Source organism: Heloderma suspectum, chromosome 1 (assembly GCF_057233095.1).
Source record: "Heloderma suspectum isolate Gila_16-S chromosome 1, 16-S_ref, whole genome shotgun sequence".
NCBI classification, from domain to species: Eukaryota; Metazoa; Chordata; class Lepidosauria; order Squamata; family Helodermatidae; genus Heloderma; species Heloderma suspectum.
The window spans coordinates 240,281,559-240,304,489 of NC_139458.1; the positions used below are offsets into that span (position 1 = coordinate 240,281,559).

Here is a 22,931-nt window from a genome sequence, read left to right on the forward strand (position 1 = left end):
GGGAGCCCCCTCCCCTCCCCCGCCCCCTCCCCTCCCCTCCGTGCCCCCCCAGCGCGCGCGCTCACACACACACACACACACACACACGCACGCAGCCCATTGATCAATGCTCGGTCGCCGTGCTGCAACTTGCTGCAGTGTTTCGGAGGAGTAGCGGAGGGAGAGGGGGGCACCCACGGCGGGACGCCGACGGGCAAGGCGCTCCCGATGTCACATGTGCTTTCTAGTAAGACGGCCGGGAGCATCGGCGAGCGGGCTCGCGGCGGAGGAGGATGCTGCGGCAGGCGATCCACGGAGGGCTCCAGTCGTTCTGCCGCAAGCTGGGCTTGTTCGTCAGCCGGCATCCGGTGTTCTTCCTCACGGTGCCCGCAGTGCTGACCGTCGTCTTCGGCTTCAGCGTCCTCAGCCGCTTCCAGCCTGAAACGGACCTGGAGACCCTGGTGGCCCCGAGCCACAGCCTGGCCAAGATCGAGAGGCGCTTAGCCAACAGCCTGTTCCCCCTCGATCGCTCCAAGAGCCAGCTCTATTCGCACTTGCACAGCCCGGGAAGGTATGGCAGGGCGATCCTCCTCTCCCAGCCCGGGGGCAACATCCTGCATCAGGCTGCGGGGCTGCTGCAGATCCACCGAGCTGTGCTGGAGATGAAGGTGAACCACAAAGGCTATAATTATACTTTTTCCCATCTGTGTGTGTTGAGAAATCAGGACAAGAAATGCGTGCTGGATGATATAATTTCAGTGCTAGAGGATCTGAGGCAGGCTGCCCTCTCCAATAAGACAACAGCCAGGGTGCAAGTGAGCTATCCCAACACTAAATTAAAGGTATGCTCTTAACTGCATGCTTTTGCCAATTAAAGAGGCAGCACTTCATTTCTTGTCCCAAACAGCGAAGAGAAGCATCGTCGTCATATCTGTGTCGTTGTCATTGTTTTTTAAAAATAAGGCACCCAATGACACGTTTCCACTTGGGGATATTCTCGAGGAGAATGAGAAGGGTGAGTAGGGAGGGGGGAAATGGAGCAGTTTGTAAATCATCTGAAAAGTGGCATAATGCTCTGCAACACTATTTGTACTTGAGGATTAATCCATTACAGGATAGCTAGCAGAGGTCTGCATCAGAATACTAGAGATTGTCTAGAAAAGGCCATCTTTTCTCTTTGGCAAACTCTCCTTGGCATGAGAATATACCTTTAATGTGGTCCAGAAGAGGCTTCCCTGAACTGTATTGCAGGAAGCCTCTGTTGTGCTAATTACAGAAGTATTGCAGTGATTCTAGGAATTGTTTTCATCAGTTGCACACCTAGAGACTGAGTGGCAAGTCCGATGTCAGAATGACCAGCCTTGCCACTGGTAATTGGTCTGGCATATTGGATTGCACCATCAATGCAATTTTTGAGTAAAAGCACAATGAAGGTAGGAGACTGAAAGTTTTCCCCCAGGTAACTAGTTAAAAGATTTCATATTCCAAGGAAGGAAATGCTCCCCTGTTTGCTCTGAATCTCAAAAAAATGTGACTATGGACTTTCCTCTTGGCTCAGCAAGATTTCTCCACTCCTGCAAATTTATTTTAGGACACCTCTTGAAAGACAGTTCAGAAACAGCAGGCAGAATTTCAGGTATAATTTATAACCTTTGATACCAGTAGGAGTCTTACCACTGACATCAGTGGATGTGGAATTGCAGCCTTCACCTAGATTGTCTGAAAATAACTGCATAGCTTGTTGTTATCTTCATCAGTAGCCGTCAGCCTTTTCAGATCTGGGACCCACCTTTAGCCCAGCTTTTGCTAGATTGTGCCCTACATGTTTCTTTGTGCCATTTCATATATTACATTTTCCCATATGGGATAATGTCCTACAGTAAATAATCTCCATAGGGGGAAATGTGCATAATGTCCTAAGTGCAGTAGGAAAAACACCCCATGGCACACTTCAGATATCACAATGTTCCTGCATTTTCCCCACACACAACTTAGTTCCTTTATGTAGGAAAAATCTAACATATAAGATGACCCTTTCTCTAAATTCTGGAACTGAAGATTCTAGAATGGCTTATGCTTATTTCTCATTAATACACAAGATTTGCTTTTGCCAGGCAGGAAAATACTAACTTTGAAACCATCAGACAGCTTTTGGCTACTTCTCTGTCCTTAGTGAATCTTTCTTGTTGATTGGAAATACAAAACTGACAGGGCTGTAGCCAACAGATTTTGCCTCCTGGGCATTATATTCACAGTCATGGGATGGCCCCAATATTTCATCAGCTCACACATGTAGCAGGTCATTCCTGGCATTCTTGACTGGGTGAGAAGACTGTGAGGATGCACAGCTGCTTCTACCCTCCGCATGGCTTCTGGGCGCATTAAAATGGTCTGGCCCCAGGGGGATTCCTAAGGGCGGTGGGGGAATCTCCAGCCAGCATCGCTGGCACTCCTGATAAAGCCCTAGTTTTCGTGTGGAATATAGAAATGACTCGAGCAGTTGACACAATAGCTCACAAGCGCCTCCTCCTGCTATGCAATGCCCAGTCTGCAGCTTGCTCATTTCACTGAGGAGCAGGGGACAATGAAGCAGGTAGCGAGAGGACTGGAATGCAGCTGGTGAAAACTCAGTGTGAAGCAACCACATACATTATCATGCCTGCTGCGTGGCAGTGATGGTGGGGAAGACTCAATACTTCAGCCCCCTTTGCATCTCCAGGGAGTCTTCCAGCAGAACTTTCCCTGGTGGTCCTGGGCCTACTTCAGCTAGGCTTACAGGGGTAGCGCGAGAGCCCTCAGAAGCGTGCCATGACATGTTTGCAAGAAACTTTGAGGGTAGTATCACTCACATCTCCCATGACCTAGATGTCATGAGTTTTGCAGATCAGTATGTGAATGCACCCCTTCATGGATCACTGCCTTGTTGTGGCGAAGGGGCTTGCGTAACTCAGTGAAGCCATAAGCTGTGCCGTGCAGGGCCACCCAAGACGGACAGGTCATGGCAGAGAGTTCTGACAAAATGTGGTCCACTGGAGAAGGAAATGGCAACCCACTCCAGTATTCTTGCCAAGAAAACCCCATGGTACATATCACAAGGCTAAAAGATATGAATATGGACTTGAGCACGCTCCGGGAGAGAGTGCAAGACAGGAAGGCCTGGCGTGCTATGGTCCATGGGGTCACAAAGAGTCGGACATGACAGAATGACTGAACGACAACAAATGTGAATGCAGCCAGAGCTAGTCCTGTGTTGTAGCATAACTTTCCACTGTTGGAGCCTGAGGAAGTGGACAGGGTGCTTGGAGGAGTTCAGCCTGGGCTTATCCAGCAAGGCCCAGGAGGTAACTGATTTCTCCTTATGAGAGAGGGTAGTCCCAGCCACCTTGAAAGAGGTAGTGTGAAGTCGCTCCAAAAGAAGCCTTTCCTGCCTCCCCGCCCCCCGCCCCTTGGTCTGTAATAACTATCGGTCAGTTACAAATATCCCTTTCTTGAGCAAGTTGCTTGAGTGAGTGGGGGCCAGACAGCTCCAAGTATTCCTTGATAAAACTTGCCTAGACCCATTTCAGTCTGGTTTCAGGCCTGGTTTTGGCATAGGAAACTGCCTCGGTCAACCTGAGTGCAAACATGTTAGTTCTCCTGGAACTCTCAGTGGCTTTTGATACCATCCACCCTGGTATCTTTCCGGATAGGCTCTCCGAGTGGGAATGGGAAACATGGTGCTCTGGTGCTTGTACTTAGAGTGCTAATTCCAGAAGGCGATACTGGGGGGCTGCTGCTGAGCCCTGTGGCACTTCTATTATGGAATCACGCAGGGTTCCATTTTGTCCCTAGGCTTTTCAACATGTACATGAAACCATTTGGGGAGGCCTTCCAAGAATGTGGGGTGAGAGGTCCCCAGTATGTGGATGACAAACAACTCTATTTCTTATGTTCTTCTACATCAGGTGAGGCAATGGAAGTGCTGAACTGCTCTCTGGAGTCAGCAAAAGGCTGGCTGAGAGCTAATAAACTGAACTTTAATCCCGGCAAGATTAAGGTAGTCACAACGAAACTTTGCTTGTGAATAGCTGATTTCTCTGTTTGAGGAGATAGTGTTCTGCGTGGTGTTGCATTTCCCCGAAAGGATCAGGTTCACACTTTGCGGAGGCCTGGATCCAGCTTTGTCACTAGAGGCTCAAGTAGCTGCTGTGGAATGGAGCACCTTTCTTCAGTGCTAGTATGGCAACTGCATTCTGTCCTGGATAGGGATTGCCTAGCCATGGTTATCCATGCTCTCATAACATCTAGGATTTACTACTGTAATGGCTGTCTGTGGGGCTACTGTAGTTCAAAACACAGCCACTAGACTATTAGCTGGGACCATGCAATGGGAAAATGTTATTTGAGTGTCTAAAGAACTGCACGGGTTGCTGGTCAATTTCTGAGCACAATACAAGGTATTACCTTTAAAGCCTTACACAGCTTGGGACATGGTTACTTGAAGGATCACCTGTTCCCAGACCCACATCAGATTTCCTGTGTGTTGAGTTCATTGATAGAATTCTCCTCCAGGTGCACTCAGCATGATATAGGTGCGAAAGGGGAGAGAGCTTTTTCAGTAGTGGTGGTTCCCATTTGTGGAATTTCCTCCTCAGAGAGGTTCATGCGATGCCTAGCTTGTTATCTTTTTGGCTCCATGCAAATACCTTTTTGTTCTCCCAGGCTTTTTAAGTTGTAAGTTTTTAAATGGGAACATGCTGCGTTTATTACTGGTCTTGATTATTTATGTTTATGTGTGATTTTATAATGATTGTATTATTATGTTACTCTTGTTGTAAACTGCCCTGGAAATTGTCTGGCTGAAGTGCAGTATGCAAATGTGTGAAACAAATGCAGTACTCAAGGAATAGTGGCAGGCAGTGTGCTAAGTCCATCTCAGATTGATTGTGTGCTCATGCTGCACACTCCTCCTTTTATTTTTTTTGGAACAATATGCAGACTTTACAGAATGCTTGTTCACTTACCAGGTCAGTATAACAAAACTTGCATAATCCTTTCATTTGCTGAAGGAAAGCACGTTGTCTATTCAACCTCCTTTTCTCAAGAATAAACAGAGAGACAACTCTCTATAGCAAACTATAAAACATGAAAACACATTTATTTCTAGGGGAATTTTAACTGTATAACAATGTTTGCATTTAGCCCACTGTCTCTTGCTCCTGAACATATTTCTGTAATTCTGGATACCTATGAAGCACCTTTGGGTACAGGTAGATCTGCCCTAGCACATTTTGAATGAAGAAACGGCTGTGTGTAGCAGTTATTAAAACAGGACACATGAGTGGGTAGGGCATTCAGTGGATGTAAGGAGACAGCATAGTAGGGAGTTAATTTAGTTTAAGAGGAAAAGCTGGTTAAGTGGTAATGTAGCTGGTTGATATCTGCATTTCTGAACTTGGAATGAATCCAGCACCACTTCTATGGGGTGACTTACATAATTGTGTTGTGCTGTGCTTACTGTTGTGGTGAACATCATGAAATGTGAAATGTGTCTGTAAGCATGCACTGAACATGTGCCAATGAGGAACATTCAGTTGTGGCTTGAAGATGTATGTCCACATGTTTGGAGACAGATGCCTTCTCTTCACATGTTTATGTCTTCACCATAGCAAATTCCAATATGCCTGTGGTAAACATAGGAAAGGAAAGGTTCCTCCTGTGCAAGCACCGGGTCATTACTGACCCCTAGAGGGACGCCGCTTGCGCTGGCGTTTTCATGGCAGACTATAGCGGGGTGGTTTGCCAGTGCCTTCCCCAGTCGTGACTACCTTTCCCCCAGCAAGCTGGGTACTCATTTTACCGACCTCGGAAGGATGGAGGGCTGAGTCGACCTGAGCCGGCTACCCAAGACCCGGCTTCCGCTGGGATCGAACTCAGGTCATAGGGAGAGTTTCGGTTGCAATACTGCCACCTACCACTCTGCGCCACACGAGGCTCAGCGGTAAACATAACTGCAGAGTAAAGTGAATTGGCCCTTAGAAAGGAGTTCTCAGTCTCCAAGTGTGTCTACAGAGAACATTACAAGAAACTGCCTTGGTCACTCTGTAGGATGACCTTTGATAAGAGTGGAACAGGGGGAGTGTGACCCTGTTGATTCTCTTGGACCTCTCCGCAGCTTTCAGTACCATCAGCCATGGTATCCCTCTAGATAGGCTGTCGGGCTGGGTGTTGGAGGTACTGTGTTGCAGTAGTTTCACTGATACTTAGATGGCCAATTCCAGAAGGTGGTGCTGTGGGATTATTGCTCTGTGCCTTGGCAGTTATGCTATGGGGTTCCACAGGGACCCCATGTTGTTTAACATCTACATGAAATGGCTGGGGGAAGTTATCCAGAGATGTGGGTTGAGGATGACACCCACCCATATATGGATGACACACAGCTTTATCTCTCCTTTTCATCAAATCCAGGTGAGGCAGTGCACTAATGCCTCACTTGACAAGGGCTAATAAACTTGAGACTCAGTCCAGACAAGATGGAGGTACTGTGAGCAGGTGGTTCATCTGCCTGGCTAAGTGGTGATCAACCGGTTCTGGAGGGGCTGCACTCCCCCTAACGGATCAGATTCATACTTTGGAGGTACTCTTGAATCATTGTCACTGGAGGCACAGGTGGCCTTTGTGGTAAAGAGTGCCTTTTATCAGCTTGGACTGATATACCAACTACAAGGCCAGCCCTACCATTATGCAGGCTCATGCACCCACATCAGGCAGTGCAGTGGGGAGGAGCGGTGAGTTGTGCCACTCTCCCTCTGCCCCCATCTCCCTGCTGCCTTCAGTGGGTGCTCCAGAGAGCCCTACCAGCTAGTCTCTTGCTACAACTGCTATTTTGCTCACTGGTATTTTGCTGGCTAGGAAGAAGCAAATCCTTAATGTTTTTTAAAATCACATTTTATCTTCTTTACAACATTTAGTTTCGTTTCATTTATATGCCACCTCTCTATGGTGGACTATGGCTAAAACAACTCTAATTACATGATCTCTTGGACTGTATTCCTTGCCAGGTATCTTTTCCCTAGTCCTGTATCACCTTGTGCTTGAACTGTACAACGTATCCTGGATAAGAACAAATTCAAGGCATTAAACCCCTCCTCTGATAGAGTAGTAGATCTGGGGCTCCCTCATTATAAAGAACAATAGACTTAACCACATAACCAACAGTCAGGCGTATGCCATGCATTTTTAATTTTTGTTTCTCGATCACCGAGTGAAGTATATGTAATTGTCAAGAATGGGTTAGTAGAGCAGGGGCCATGAGGGCCACTGGGGCAGTCACGCATGCGGCAGCCACCTGGAGGTTGATTGTTTTTAGCTGTTCTCAGCCTGCAGCTCAAGGCCACGATTTGCCCAGCCAATTGGGAAAATGATAACAGCCGTGCCTGGTGGGAAGATGCAACCTCGCTGGAGGGTGGAGTAGGGTGTCCCAGGCCTGGGTTTGGATTGGGTGCCTAGAATCTGCCTTGGGTTGCTAGGGCTGGGCAATAAAAGGAGGGCTGGAGAAGGGGCGGGTGTCTCTTCTTGGCCCTGGTGGTACTAGGGTGCGCTGCTGGTTGATGGCTATCCTGGGAGGCCCATACTTTGGTATGTATAGGGTAGACTAGCTAGCTTTCTTGTTTTGCTCTTGGGAGTGTGTGCCTTGGTGTTTGGCGTTTCTGGTTTTGTTTAGCATTTGTACCTTGCTTGTAACCACCTCTCCCTATTCCTTCCTCTTTGTTCCCTTCCCCTAATAAACTTTTGCTCAACTTTCAGTTGGTGTGGTGTGTCCTGAATAAGTCAGTGCTAAATACAGTGCCTGTTGGCCTGGAAGGGAGCTACTGGGTTAATTTGGGGGAACTTGTGGCCAAGTTTGGCCTGGTCTACCTTGCAGGGTGGTTGGGGTGAAACCAGAAATCCTTCACAGTAATTAAGGTAGGTTTCCCTGCTTAATTCCCTGTCTAGGGCTGCAAAAATAAAAATACAAACCATATGTGTATATTATAATCTTTTCACAATGGCATGTATGTTAGTTTAGCTGTATGTATATTCAGCAAAATAAAGTGTATATGAAAGTGTGATTGGCACATGTGACATTCTATGTGTGGTTTGCAGACAGGGGTGGAACAAGGTGTCCTGCTGATTGAGGTGGACACACACACACACAACCCTGCTGTTGTTGCACCTTCCCTTCCCTTCCCTCTCCTCCCCACCCCTGCCACCTCCTCTTCCTCCCCTCAACAAAAGCTAATTTGCAAATAAGCTCATAGTAGAACTAATCAGAGATTATTGCTTTCAACATTATTGCACGAACAGATGCTCTAATGTATTCATGCAACATGGTGAAATAGGAAATTATTTTCTCCTCCTATATTCTAGGAAGATACAACATAGCAAGATCTGAGAACATGAGCCAGTGCGGTGTAGTAGATGCGTATAGACCATGGAACCCTGGGTTAAACTCTTCTCTCAACTATCAAATCATTTTCACTAAGCCTAAATCTCACAAGGTTGTTGTAAGGATAAAATAAGATGACCCCCTTTCCTCTGTTCAAGAAATTATGTTCAGATTTGTGTCCTTTCCTAACTAGGAGCTCCAAGTGGCAGACATGTCATTCCTTCAACCGCATTTTACCCTCACAGAAACCTTGTGGTTAAGGTGTGAGATAGTGAGTGGCCTAAGGAATCTAGCTACATGGCTATGTAAGGCTCTGAAGTGTTTAATAATCATTCTTTCTTGGCAGTTTTTTGAAAAGCATGAATGTTCTTAAAAATATAAATTTTTGCAGTTCTGCTACGATTGCCACCCCTGGAGTTTCCAGGAATCAACATTTATCTCCAGGAGATCGTTGAAAGTAGGGCTGTGCATCGCTTTGGTGCTGAATCTGAATACCAAAGCAAATCAGGCTGCTTTGGGGGTGCCTCGTTGAGATCCAAAGTGGATAGGGATGTACGAATCCCACTTACCAGTCCGCTGCTGGGTCCGCTGGGGGGGGGGAGGCGATCTGTCCCTCCCCACCGGAATCCTCCTCAGCTGGCTCCGCTCCGCGGCAGCTCCGGCCAGGCCGTCGTAGTGGCTGCCATTTGCGTCCCTGCATTAGGCCGTGATAGGCTACGTAAATACTTACGTAGCCTAACACGGCAAAGAGTGGGGGCACAAATGGCATAGCAGCCACCATTTGCCCCCCTGCTGTTTGTCATGATAGGCTACGTAAGTGTTTACGTAGCCTATCACGGCCTAATGCAGGGACGCAAATGGCTGCTGCTACGATGGCCGCAGCAGCCCGGCAGTGGCCAGTAGGCGACCCGCTGCATCCGCTCCCGCCGCCGCATCCGCTGCCAGGTAGGTCTGTTCCAGTGGGGTCTTTGCGGGGTGGTGGGGGGTATTGCTCCATTCCGCCACGGATTCCGGGGGTTGGGTTCTAAAGAATTCTAAAGAATCTGGCCTCACTGGAGTCCGTGGCCAAATTCTCCAACATCCCTAAAAGTGGATCAAACCAGCACCAAGGTGGTCTGAAGCGAAACAGGTCACTGCCGAAGTGCCTCAGTCCACCTTGGAGATTCGGAGCTATTCTGAAGCCTTCAGAAGCCTAGACTGCCTGTCTCTAAAAGTATCAACTTGCAAAAGATCAGGGATAGGGCGAGGAGGAGAGGGGAAGGGGAGAGGAGGAGGGATAGGGAAATGGTGAGCTTTGGCGAATAGCAACTCTAGTTGCCAAATTAGGGCTGAACGTAACCCAGCAGTATCCAATCAGTGACAGTGGTGGAAGGGTGGGGGGATACTTTATATATTGAAGATCAGTCTGCATTTGTTTCATTGTGTGTGAGAGAGCTGGTTAGAGTTGGTTAGTTGGCTAAATCTGTGTGTGTGTGTGTGTGTGTGTGTTGTACTGCAGTTTTGTCATTCTTCTTCTTTCCCACCCAGCCCTTCTCAATTCAACTATTCCCTTTCTTTTCTAGATTCTTTATTTAAAAAAACATTTTTTAAAAAAGTACCTTAGTTTCCTGCCTTGCCTTGTTCTCCCCCCACCCCGACCTTCTCAATTCAACCATTTCTTTGTAGTTTTCTTCTTTCTTTCTTTCTTTCTTTCTTTCTTTCTTTCTCTCTCTCTCTCTCTCTCTCTCTCTCTCTCTCTCTTTCTTTCTTTCTTTCTTTCTTTCTTTCTTTCTTTCTTTCTTTCTGGATCCTTTATATAAACACCAACACCAATACATATATATATATATATATATATATATATATATATATAAAATAAGTACCTTCCTTTCCTGGTTCTTGGCTCTCCCCACCCCTCTCAATTGCTGTACTCCTTCCCTTCCCATTTTTGAACTCTATATCTTTTCCCTAATAAAATAAATACATTGAAAACCCTTTTCTTTGCTTGTAGGTAACTCTGTATTTGCTTTTGCTCATGTGTGTGTGTGTGTGCGCGCGCTTGTGTTGTAGTCAAGCAAACAGTGTGTGGCAAAGCACTACACACAAGTCCACATTTCAAAATACAGCAGGCAAAGCACTACACACGTTAACATATATTATTTAAATTTAATATTACACTGTGTGGCAAAGCAAGCCCAATTCGAAGCATTTTGGGGGTCTTGCCAGGGGCAGAGGTGGGTGAGATGCTGCTGGGACTAGATAATGCGTCCTGGTGCAAGGCAGCAGAGTGCAGAGGCCAGTCGCAGTGCCCGGAGGCCACTGTTCGAGGAGGCCGGTGCAGGCAGCAGCAGTAGCAGCCTTGCCAGAGGAGCAGCATCTCCTTCTGCAGCGGAAGAGGGGAGCCCACTGATGGATGTCATGTCAGAGGTGTCTGGCGTCCTCAGCAGGGTGGAGGGTCAAGAGGAGGAGATCCTCAGAGGTGTGGGGGAGGATGAGCAGCAGGCTCAGGCTCAGTTTCCAGCACCCGACACCTCTGCCATTGTTCCCCCTGCTCCTGTGGTGACCCCTGAGACTCAAGGTGGTGGCAGTCTCCACAGAAATGGCAGGGCAGCATCGTGTGGGACCACTCTGAGGTGGGAGTGTATCCCAGCACTGCCGTGTGCTGCCAATGCAAGGCGTCGCTGAGCAGGGGAAACAGCCAGGGCACTACGCCTCAGCAGCCCGCTCCTGCACTTATGGAGGAAGCACCAATCGGTCTTGCTCGGGGGAGAGGCCCTCACGTCCCAGCAGCCAGGCAGCAGGGGCAAGCAGAAAGCTGGTGGTGCTGAAACTCCTGCAAGCTCTCCATCTCTCACACCCAAGAGTCTCAGGCAGGCCACCATGGAGGAAATGGGGTGGGGGAAGTGTGGGGCCACCAGGCGGAGGTTTCCAACACCTGACCAGATCACCAACTGCATCAGGGAGATGGTGGCACTGGATGATCAGCCATTCAGCCTCGTTGCAAATGTGGGGTTCAAGAGGCTGATGGACCTTGTGGTGCCTTACCACAAGCTGCTGTGTCACACCACCCTTAACAGGCAGGTGGTGCCCTCCCTGTACCAGCCACGGGTGTCTCTCTTTCCACCAGCCTTGTGCCAGCGCCCTTGCCCATAGCTGCCTCTTTCCCTCCTCTGCCAGCCTGCTTTCCCAGGTAACGTGTGTATACCATTCAGCCAAAGAGAGCTGAATAGGAAAGCAGTACTAGGGGAGAGGGGTTATTTGTACCTCGAAGAAACCTACAGCAGAGATTAGGGATAGTGACCTCCTCCTAATCACTGCTTAAACGCCTGACTTCTCAGATTATCCCTTTGTGATCTTGAGTTTGAGTTTCTTAGAACAGCACATTTTACCTGTGCCTACCACAAAATCTACTAGGACAAACTCTCTAAAATTTGGCAGGTGGACTCAGCTCCATGGGGGCTGACAGATCCCCAAATTCCATGTATATATCATGAAAACAGAAGAAGTTATGGCCGGTTCCATTTGCCAATGCAAGTCAATGGGGAAACATCAAATCTGAATAATTCAGATATCCGAATTTCACTTCGGACCCAAATCTGAAGCGAAGCAGATCGGGTTCGAATTGATCTGAAGTGGGGCTGCCTTGGAAAGTCTGAACCGTCATCTGAAGTGAAGTGGGGGTCCGTGCACAGCTCTAGTTGAAAGCGTTCCTGGGGATTTTAACAGTTTGGTATTTGGGACGGGAGTAGGAAATCTCCCGGTATAACTTCAGTCAGAGTTCACAACTCTGTTCTGCACTGGGGTCCTGGGAGGGTGGTGCTTTGTATTGTTGCCTCACACAGCTCCCAATATGGCGATTGTTTGTACTGTGCTGATACTGAAACACTTTGTGCATGAGCAGAGAAAACAGTGGAAATGTGTTCATATGTTATATTGGTTTTGTAGGTGAGACTTCATCTTTAGGAAATATGGAATTTGGTATTCAGTTTGGAAAATAAAACTAGTATTATATGTAATTATAAATCAGTATTTATAATTTGTTTATATAATAAGTATTTTAGAAGTACGTCACTGGTATAATTTCATTCACCGTGATAAAAGTAGTGTAATGTAGGTCACCGGGGGAAATGGAGTGAAACGGTATCAGGTTGGCTACGTATTAATTCATGCAGACATTGCAGCCTGGAATCTTTTGTGTCAGGGGACATCCCTCCTTCATCTCTTGGGGATTTAACAATCCCAAAGGTACGTCATAGCCTGGCCTTGGGGTGCCTAACTTTATTTACAAAACTGCAAATAAACAAGGGATGAGCACTGGACCCAGTGTGATGATGAGGCAAGAAGTGTGTCATTTGCCAGAGGAGTGGCAGATCAGGGCTTTTGAAAATGCATTGCAGGGGGACGTGCCGGCCAAGGGCTTTTGTTCGGCATGCAGTGTTACCCATGTTGCTCAGACTGTGGGGTGGGACCCACCAGTGGGCCTAAGCTGACACTCAGCTGGGCGTCAGTGCTGCCCGGTGTCTCTTTGCTTGAGCAGCCTGTGCCATGGGTGCACCATGCACGTGGCACAGGCAGCTGTGGCAGTGGGATTTGGGTAGAGAACAAGGCTAAGTTTTTTTTTTATGGTGATGCTGATTTTAAAATGGGAATAAAAAGGAGGAAATTAATGAATAAGCAGCAGGAAGGAGGGAGGAAAGAAACTGGCTGCTGGGAACAGAATACAAGCTCAGCGTGAAAGGGGAATGGGAGAAGAAATGACAGGAAATTAGTAAGAAGACTCTGAGAGGCGTGTGTGTGGAGGAGAAAAGCAATATAAAATAAACAGTTTTCTCTACTTAGAACAGGGTCTAATCCTTTTTGGATTGGTGGGCACATTCGGAATGTTGACAGCATCATGGGCACTCTCATACAGTGGCTGCCATGGAAGGGCTTGCTCATTCATACAAAGGCTGCCACTGGTGGCCTGGCCAGTGTTTTGGATTTATGGGATCCTGATTAATTTGGGTCCCAGTAAAACCAGATCCGTGGGTACTGAAGTGAGACAAATCACAAATGGATGAGTTAAACAGTTTATTAAGTACACAAAGATGATATATGGAGGTAGAAAGACTATGCAAAGAAAGCTTATGTCCCTCCAGTTGACAAAGCTGGCACTCACAAACTGGTTGTATATTTGGGTCTCCAAAATATATGAGACATTCTCCAGGACCCATCAAAGGTTCTCCAGGCCAGCAGGTCTATCTCCCTTGGAGCGAGACCAAATTGGTTGTGTTGTTCTCAAACTTATATAGCCCTCTCTCATAGTCTTGAAGGTTCTTGAAGCATCGCAGCCTGGGAAATTAGTTGCCTTAGGAATGAGAGCCTCCCCACTCACTGGTGAGATAAGATACTACTCCCTATCTCAAATGGGTGAGGTGATCAGGCATATGTACAGTTGTTGCTGCACTTGCTTGACACACATTAAAACTATGTGAGAGGCTCATCTAGGGAATGAGCCCTACTTTTGTTAGCTGAAGCCTGCTAAAATCTACTAACTGTGCAACACAGATCTCTAAGACAAATCTTTATGCATTCAGCACACCGTACAGGACACAACTGTGGGAGCTCACTCCTCACCCTCTCTTCCAGCACCAGATGCACTACAGCCAGTCACAAAGCACCCATTTCCCAGAAAGCAAACTGGCAAGACTAACAGAAAAGTAACTAGCCTAAGAACCTAAGTGCAAGGCAGAGGGTCTGTAAGATCCTGGATCTTGGTGAGTCTGAGCTCCAACATAAAAAACACTCCCTTGAACCCAAATAAAGATCTTGAACCCAAATAAAGGACAGCACTTTGCTTTGCAGTATGACAATCTCCCAGTTAAAAAAAAACAAGTTAAAACAATATTACGAAATAAAATTAAAACCAGGAGAGGCAGGTAGTCTGGTGGGCGCCAGGAGATGTATCCATGAGCTCACCCAGGCTTAGAGCATCTGGATCATCAAATTCTTCCTGAAATGAGGAGGCTGATAATAATACTTCCAGAGTCAATGTCTGCATTTAACTTGGGGAAATCTAAATTATGGAACTCACCTGTACAAGGTTTACCAAAAAGTGTGCACACACACACAAAAATAGTACATCTGTGCTGTACATGTGTGCCACTACAACTGTTGTAGCCATGCACGCTATGCACAAGCAAAAGAAAGAATTGGCCCCACCAACTCCAGACTTCACCAGCTGCCACTGATAGAGGCAATAGAAGTCTACAGTGACATAGCTAGTGCCCTGGTTTGCCCTTAACGATAAGCCAGAATTTTCCTTCCAGCAGGAGCGGCTGAACAAACCAGGCACCCTCTGTCTATGGTTTGTTTAGTATTAGCACCCTCTCCTACCAAGACAAAGTCATAAGCCAGGGTTTGTTCTTGGGTAATGACTCTTGTTTGTTAGGAGAGAAACAAGCTAGAGATCCTGGTTCAGACATAATACTAAACAAACCACGGCCTGGCAGGAGAAGTGTCTGGGAGCGATCGAGAAGCCAGCACCAGCACACTTGCTTATTCCGCCAAGCCAGAATTCTAGCTGATGGTTGCATGCAAACTGGCCCGGTGTCTGGAGAAGGGGCTTCCTGCTTCATTGTAAAGCCACAGTTTGATATTACCTCTTATTGACCATAGAAATCCAGGATCTTACAGAACAATTGCATGTTAAGTCTATTCAGAAATAAGTCCCATTGAGCAGATACAGAATTGTAGCCTTAGTGCAGCGTGATTTTAGTGTAGCTGTGAACAGTAACATGAAAAAAATGGTTCTCAGAAACAAAGGAGAATCCACGCTCTTTCAAACTCTGGTCTTCCATTATGTGAAAATTCTATTTTTTAAAAGTATATAAATATGTTTAAATTATCCTGCCGATACAATGCAAATAAAGTCCATTGTTATTATAGTTATAGTGAAAGTTGTGGCAAGGGAATCATGGCTAAAAGAATGTAGTTTCTGTCAACCCTGCAAAGTAGTTCAGTGTTACATCTATATTGTCTGGGGAGGATGGCTGAGAGAGAAAAACAGTCGTATATCACAACCTGGCAGTGTAGTCCAGTGTCCTTAATCAGTTGCCTGTTAGGCTCACTTGTTTATTTCTTTAGAAATGCGGTCAGGGAGAGGGGCTGTAAAGTTGATGGCAGAGCAGTGCTGGAGGGCGGGAGGGGTTAATGGCTTTCTCACCCTTCAGGGAAAAAAGGTCAACTCTTGTCAGTGGGACAAAAGTAGCTGCAAAACAGCCCAAAGGGAAAGCATTAATCACCCTTCTCCCAGTGCCACTGCCACAATCAACTTCTCAGCTCTTCTGCCTACTTTCCCCTTTAAAAAACTCTATAACCAGCCCAGATTCAAACAACCATATTTGAACCTCAGGTTGTTTGAAACTCAGGGTTATGAAACTGCTTTAAAACAAGGCAGTAGAAGTTATTCTTACTCTCAGATTTTCCAGCCAAAACTATCCAACAAAAACACACTTCTGGTTAAACAAAGGGCAATCTAGTGTGTGTGTGGGGGGGTGCGGTGACATAATATTGGGAGCAGGGGCAGTGGCATGTCCTCACCTCCCTTTACTCATGTGGAGCCCTGGGACATATATGAAGAAGGCTTCAGTCTTTGCACAGGCCAGGTAATATTGTCTAAGGATTGGAGGCTGTCAAAAGCTGGAAGCAATCATCAGTGACGTGCACCGATTAAAACACAGCATTCATTCATTCATTCATTCATGCAAAAACATTTATACTCCACCTTTCCCCCTAGGAGCTGAAGATGGCTCACAACAGAAACTATTAATTTAACAATGGAAAAATCCTGACAATATAAGAACAAAAACACTAAACATTAAAATACAAAAACAGCTGCAGATAATAAAAATGCAACAGCAATCAAAATATTAAAAATATTTTTTAAAACCCAGAGACCGGTTAAAATAGCAAGCTAAAATTGCACACCACATGCCTTTCTAAAACAGAGGGGAGGTAGTGGGCTATCTAGGGAGGCGGTGGGCTCTCCCACACTGGAGGCCTTCAAGATGAGGCTGGACAGCCATCTGTCAGGGATGCTCTGACTTGGATTCCTGCACTGAGCAGGGGGTTGGACTCGATGGTCTTGTGGGCCCCTTCCAACCCTACTATTCTATGAGTCTATGTATGAAAGGAACGTGGAGAGTGGAAATTATGAAGTATCTCACCGAATGGCTGGGTTTTCTGCATATATGAACTTGCCTGTGAAATTGATATTATGGCAAGCCCTACTTCAGGATTTTGAGCAGGGCTGAAATAAATGCCAGCCCTGATTGCAACATGTCAGCCCTCAGGAAGGAAAGAACACTGGGGTCTGGGTGTAATAAAAGATGGAAGTTACACATTCATATGTATTTTATACAATTTAACCCCTGCCTTCCCAACTCTCTGTGACTGTAGTTACAGGTAATTATGTTAGGTAGAATGTTTTTGCAAATGTCCCTTTGGTTGAGGGTGAGACTGGTGTTATATTATAAAAATGGAAACTTTTTATATTGTATTTTAATGTTTTAATTTCTGTAAACCACCCAGAGAGCTTTGGCTATGGAAATGTAATAAAAAAATAAAAAATAAATTCTGGATGTAAAATAAAGGTTTCATTCTGATCTGCCTGCCCTTAGTTTCTAGGACAATTGATACTAATTACATATGTATTTATTAAATTTATATCCTGACTTTCTAATACAAACAGCACTCAAGGCAGCTAATACCAATAAAATATAAGATAAAATACAAAATTATAATTAAAACATAAAAACACATCAATTAAAAATGCATCAATAAAAGAAAATAAGCAGCACCCACCTGTTAAAACCTACTTCATATAGTTTAAAAGCCAAAAGCCTGTGTGAATAAAGATGTCTTTGCTTGGAGCTAGCCTAGCCATTCTGCAGGAAGTTCCTGACCCTGGGAGCAGCCCTGAGAGAGGTGAGAGAGGTCTCACCTTGCTGCCAAATGAGCCTCTGATGGTGGCAGACCTGAGAGAACAGCCTCTCCTGAGGGTTTTAAAATGCAGGAAGGCTCATATTGGAGAATGCAGTCTTTGCAAGAGCCTGGTCCCAAGTGGTATAGGACTTTATTAGTCTTAACCAGCACTTTGCATTGTGCCTGGAAACAGACTGGTAGCCAGTGAGCTGTTGTAACAAGTGAATCACATGCTTCCTATTACTGGATCCTGTCAATAGGCTGGCTGCGGCATTCTGGACCAGCTGGAGTTTCCACACACATTTCATGCACCCTGAAATGTGCATTACCCTGGCTAGATCTGACTCCAGGAATAGGGGCAGGTGGCGCACTTCCCTTAGCTGTGCAAACGCACTCCTGACCATTTCTAAAACCTGGGCATTGAGGTTCAGGGCTGAATCCAGGAGGACACCCCAAATGTGTAAACTGAGTGTTCAAGGGGAGCGTAACCCCATCCAAAGCAGGCTGAATCCCTATTTCCTGAAGTGCCTTTTGACTGACCAGGGTCTCCTGTCTTGTCTGGATTAAGTCTCATTTTATTTGCCCTTATACAATCCATTCCTAACATCAAACACTGATCTAAACCTTGGATTTAGATGGAAAAGAAAGATAGCATTGGGTGTCATCAGCATACTGGTGGTACCAAACTCAAAGCTCTGGCTAACCTGTCCCAGTGGTTCCATGTATGTGTTCAATAACATAGGGGAGAAGATGGAACCCTGAGGGACTCTGTAGGCCAATGGCCACAGCATCGAATAGGAGTTCCCCGGCATCACCTTCTCAAATTGCCCTTTCAAGAAGGACTGAGCCACCATGAAACAGTGCCTCCAAGTCTCATTCCAGCCAGGCAATCCAGAAGGATACCATGGCCAACCTTATAAAAATCCATGTAGAGGTCAAGCACAGCCACTTTCCAGTTTCTGACGTAGATTGTCCACTAATGCAACCTTTTGTATACTTCTATTTATAGATTTTAATTGTACAAATTTTAATGTTCTAAAGCTGTCTTGAGTCCCAGTATTGGGGAAAAAGGCAATTATTATTATTATTATTATTATTATTATTATTATTATTATTATTATTATTTCCCCCCATGGTTTCATTACTTCTAGACATTTTTCATCTCTAGTCTTTCTGTAAGTGTTCTTATTAATCATTTTTGGAAATCATTTTGGGGGGAGTAAAGGCTGGGTTGTTAAATAGATAAACACTATCTTAAATTCTAAAAGAAAATATTTCATAACCCAAAGCTGTTCAGTTTTTCCAATTATTTTGAAGAAAAAATGGTTCTTCGGGGAAAAAAATAAGGATTTTTTTTTCCTGAATTATTCTGGGTTTTTTTTTCTGGACAGTCACATCTCTAAAAATGACAGAAAACTACAGGAGTCGCCACTGTTCTGAGACACTTGTTTGTGATAATGCTGCTACATGTATTTGCTTTAAATCAGACTCTCAAATGTCATTCCAAGTGCCATTCAAATGTCCTTCTTTATGGCTCACCACAGTCCAGTTTTGGACTTGTTTCGCCACTGCAGTGACATATCTCAGCATGAATGTATAATATGCTGCTTGATTATTTCCTTTGCAGCTGACCTGGGACCACTCTATCAAGTCTAACTTACATATTTATGGGAAGCAGGAATTATTCTCCACAGAAGGAAGAGAAATTAAAAGTTAGGTTACTGCAAAACATATTGCCTGACTTTGGCCACTTGTAGAATTGGGGCTGCTGTGGCATTATGGAATGAATCTCACAGGATCCAAGGCAGACATTCCAGCACTTACTGAGAGCTCTTATCTGGCAATATATACACTTCATAAATGGTTTTATAATGTTTTTAACTCTTCACACTAGTTTACATCAAAGTCAAATACCCTGCAAAAGTCTGTCCCACTTTGCAGAGCCCATTCACCTCTCTGGAATACATCTGATTTGAGATCAATGAAGCAAGCTGGAGATGACAGAAAACTTGTCCTGAATCCAATCAAAAACAAATAAGAGTTCATTATCAAGCCTACTTTGGGGCGGGGAGGCCAGTGAAGAAGCGATTTTTCTAGGGCTGTGCAGGGACCCCCCCGCTCCAACTCGGAAGCCACTTCATGGTTTCAGAGGCAGGCCCAATTTGGCTCGGGCTGATTTGGGGGGGGGACTCGACTTGGCTCCAAACCCAAAGCAGGATTTGGATGCCGAACCCTGCTTCAGGTCCCCCCGACAACCCTGCGCAACCCCCCAGCTCCTTACCTTGCTGCCGCCTCCTCCTCCATCTCTGCCTCCTCCTCCTCCTCCAAAGCCACCACCTCCATCTTCTCCACCACCGCTGCTACCGTCTCTGCTGCTGCCTTCTCCTCGCCACCGCCTTCTCCGCCTTCGCCGCCACCGCCTTTATCACTGCCACCAGCTCCTGAGGCCTGGTTGTGCAGGGGGTCATTTTTAAAATGGCGACTCCCTGCAATAAGAGTCTGCGCATGTCCAAGCCTCAGGAGCTGGTGGCGGCGATAACAGCAGTGGAGGCAGAGACCATGGCAGCAATGATGGCGGTGGAGGCGGAGGAGGTGGGCGGCTCTGGTAAGGACCTGGTGGTGCCAGCACGGCTGGGCTGGGGATGTCGAAGCTTCGAAGTGCACCGAGCACTTTGGAGAGCCCCTGACCCACTCCGGGTCGGAAGGGGCTCAAGGTGACCCGAAGCAGTCCGCTTTGACTTGAGGTTCGGGCCTCGGGCTGAAGCGGTGCACAGCCCTAGATTTTTCTCCTTCACCATTGCGACCTCTCAGTGCTATCCAGCTGAGCTTTTCTGAGTGGTTTGGAGGCTTTGGGGTTCTGGCCTGGCAGAACACTCTGCAAAATGTTTGCAAAACTTTTTGAGGACAAACGTGCTTGTATTCATCATGACATGAACTCCACAGTTCAGGCAACTCAATCCATGATGGTGTCCTGACTGACTGTTTGGATATTGTTGAATGACTTTCAGTTTTTAGGGACCAAGAATTTGGATAGGTTGTTTGGTAAGGTTTGATCACCCACCTGTTTGCTCGCCCTTTACCCCCATGGCTTATTACATCTACTAGGGAAGGGATGACTGGCTAGATCTGAGAGTTTATAAGTTCCTCCTTATGTGAGGGAGTGGTCCAAGACTCCTTAAAGGGGGCAGTAGTGGGACCAATTCTGAAAAAAAAAAATCCTTAGAACTGGAAGATCTGAATAATTATAGGCCAGTTGCTAACATCCCTTTCCTGGGTAAATTGCTTGAGTGGGTGGTAGCCAACCAGATCCAAACACTCTTACATGAAACCAATTTTCTAGATCCACTTAAACTGGGAGTTAGGCCTGTTTTTTAGGCCATGGAAGTTGCCTTGGCCATGGAAACTGCCTTGGTCACCCTATGTAATGAGCTTTGCCAGGAGAGAGATACAGGAGACATGTGACCCTGTTGATTCTCCTGGACCTCTTAGTGGCTTTCGATGCCATTGACCTTCTAGTATCCTTCTGGTGATGTTGTCTGAGTTGGGCATAAGTAATACGATTTTGGGTAGTTCTGCTAATCCTTGGATGGCCATTTCCAGAACATGGTGCTGAGGGAATTTTGCTTGACCCCATGGCCTTTATGCTTTGGGGTCCTGCAAGGCTCCATCTTGTCTCCCAAACTATTTAACATAAAACTGTTGAATGAAGTCTTTCAGAGATTTAGAGTGCAGTGTTGTCAGTATGCTGATGACACACAGCTCTATCTCTGTTTTTCATCAGAACCAGATAAGTGTCATGTCCCCTGGTTCTGAGGCACCACATTACCCTGAGATGGACTCAGATTCAGGTGGTCCACAGGTCACCTCACTCATGGGGAGCACTTGCTACCCCCTTCTATACTGTCCCAAGGACATAGCTCTCTCATCATCTGACTCTGAGGATGACTCCACTGAAGCTTCTCCTGTCCCTCAGCTAGTCAGGAGCCAATCGAGGAAGCCTAAGTGCCATAGCAAAAGATACCCATGCCAGAGACATCTGGGGAGGGACACCATGTATAGGTGTTTCGGTGCAAATGCAAGAAGCCTCCAAGCCAAAATGGCTGCATTTAGCTTAAACTAAGACTTTTATGGCTGCAAATGGTGTAGTGGATGACATTTGTGCCCACAGTCAATCAGCCCAGCCAGCGATACGGCAATGGTGGCCATCTCACTGGCGCTCCAGAGCTGGCTGGCGGGGAGGATCCAGCTGGCGAGGATTCCTCCAGGAGGTGGAAGTAATTCTTTTGATCCTCCATGGACTCCGGAGGCCAGATTCTTTTGAATCTGGCCTCACTGGGGTCCATGGAGGATTTCTCCCCCATTCCTAGTTAAATCCCTTCAAAATGCTTGGAGGTCAAAACCACAAAACCACAATAATAGCAGCTCAGCTAAAGGAAAGGTAGCACTGAATCTAAGAGAGGTCACCAGCATGGTTAAAGAGCAGTGTCAAGGAAGCCATTAGAGAAAAGAAGGCTTCCTTCAGAAAATGGAAGTCTTGTCCAAGTGAGGAAAACAAAAGGGAGCACAGGCTTGCACAAGAGGATTATAAGAGATGCAAAAAAAAAAGCATTTTGAGGAGCGTAGCGCTAACAACATCAAGGCCAACAATAAAGAATTCCTGAAATATATCAGAAGCGGGAAACCAACTAGGGAGAGAGTTGAACCATTGGATGAAAATGGAATTAAAGGCCAAGTAAAGGAGGACAAGAAAATTGCAGAGAAGCTGAATGAATTCTTCTCATCAGTCTTTACTGCAGAAGATATAGGACAGATAGATCTGTGCCTGAACTGATGTTTTCAGGAAGAGAGTCTGAGGAACTGAGGGAAATAGTGATGACAAAAGGTGAAGTTCTCAACCTAACTGACAAATTGAAAGTTAATCAATCACTAGGCCCTGATGGTAAACATTCTAGAGTTCTTAAATAACTCAAAGATGAAAATGCTGCTCTTCTAACCAAAATATGCAACATTTTGCATAATTAAAGATAAAATTAGTAAGCATATGGAAGGCAAGCCCTGCTGAAAAAGAATCAACATGGTTTCCACAAAGGTAAGTCCTGTCTCACTAACCTTTTAGAGTTCTTTGAGAGTGTCAATAAATATGTGGACGGGGTGATCTGGTAGACATTGTTTACTTGGGCCTCCAAAAGGCTTTTGATAAAGTCCCTCACCAAAGACATAGCAGTCATGGAATAAAAGATGAGGGCCTCTTATGAATCAGTAACTGGTTAAATAATAAAAAGTGGAGAGTAGGAATAAATGGTAAATTCTCCCAAACAGTGGGGTCCCACAGTGGTCCGTATAGGGACCAATTCTTTTCAACTTGTTCATAAATGATCTGGAATTAGGAGTGAGCAGTGTAGTGGCCAAGTTTGCTGATGACACCAACTTAATTAGGGTGGTTAAAAAAAAAAGGGATTGTGAGGAGCTCCGAAAGGATTTCTCCGAACTAGGAGAATAGGCATCTAAATGGCAAATGTAAGCAAGTGTAAAGTGATCCACGTTAGGGCAAAAAATCCCAGCTTCAAGTATAACCTGATAGGATCTGAGCTAGTGGTAACTG

The 22,931-nt window shown here is 45.9% G+C and overlaps 1 protein-coding gene across 1 annotated transcript in view; it reads left to right on the forward strand.

Moving 5' to 3' along the window:
• The first annotated feature begins 266 nt into the window (after positions 1-266).
• Positions 267-22,931, forward strand: part of PTCHD4 (patched domain containing 4) — a 109,805-nt gene continuing 87,140 nt past the window's right edge. The window contains exon 1 of the mRNA XM_084830290.1: positions 267-821. Coding sequence (XP_084686416.1) covers positions 273-821 — 549 coding nt within the window. The 5' untranslated portion in view covers positions 267-272. The remainder of the gene's footprint in view (positions 822-22,931) is intronic.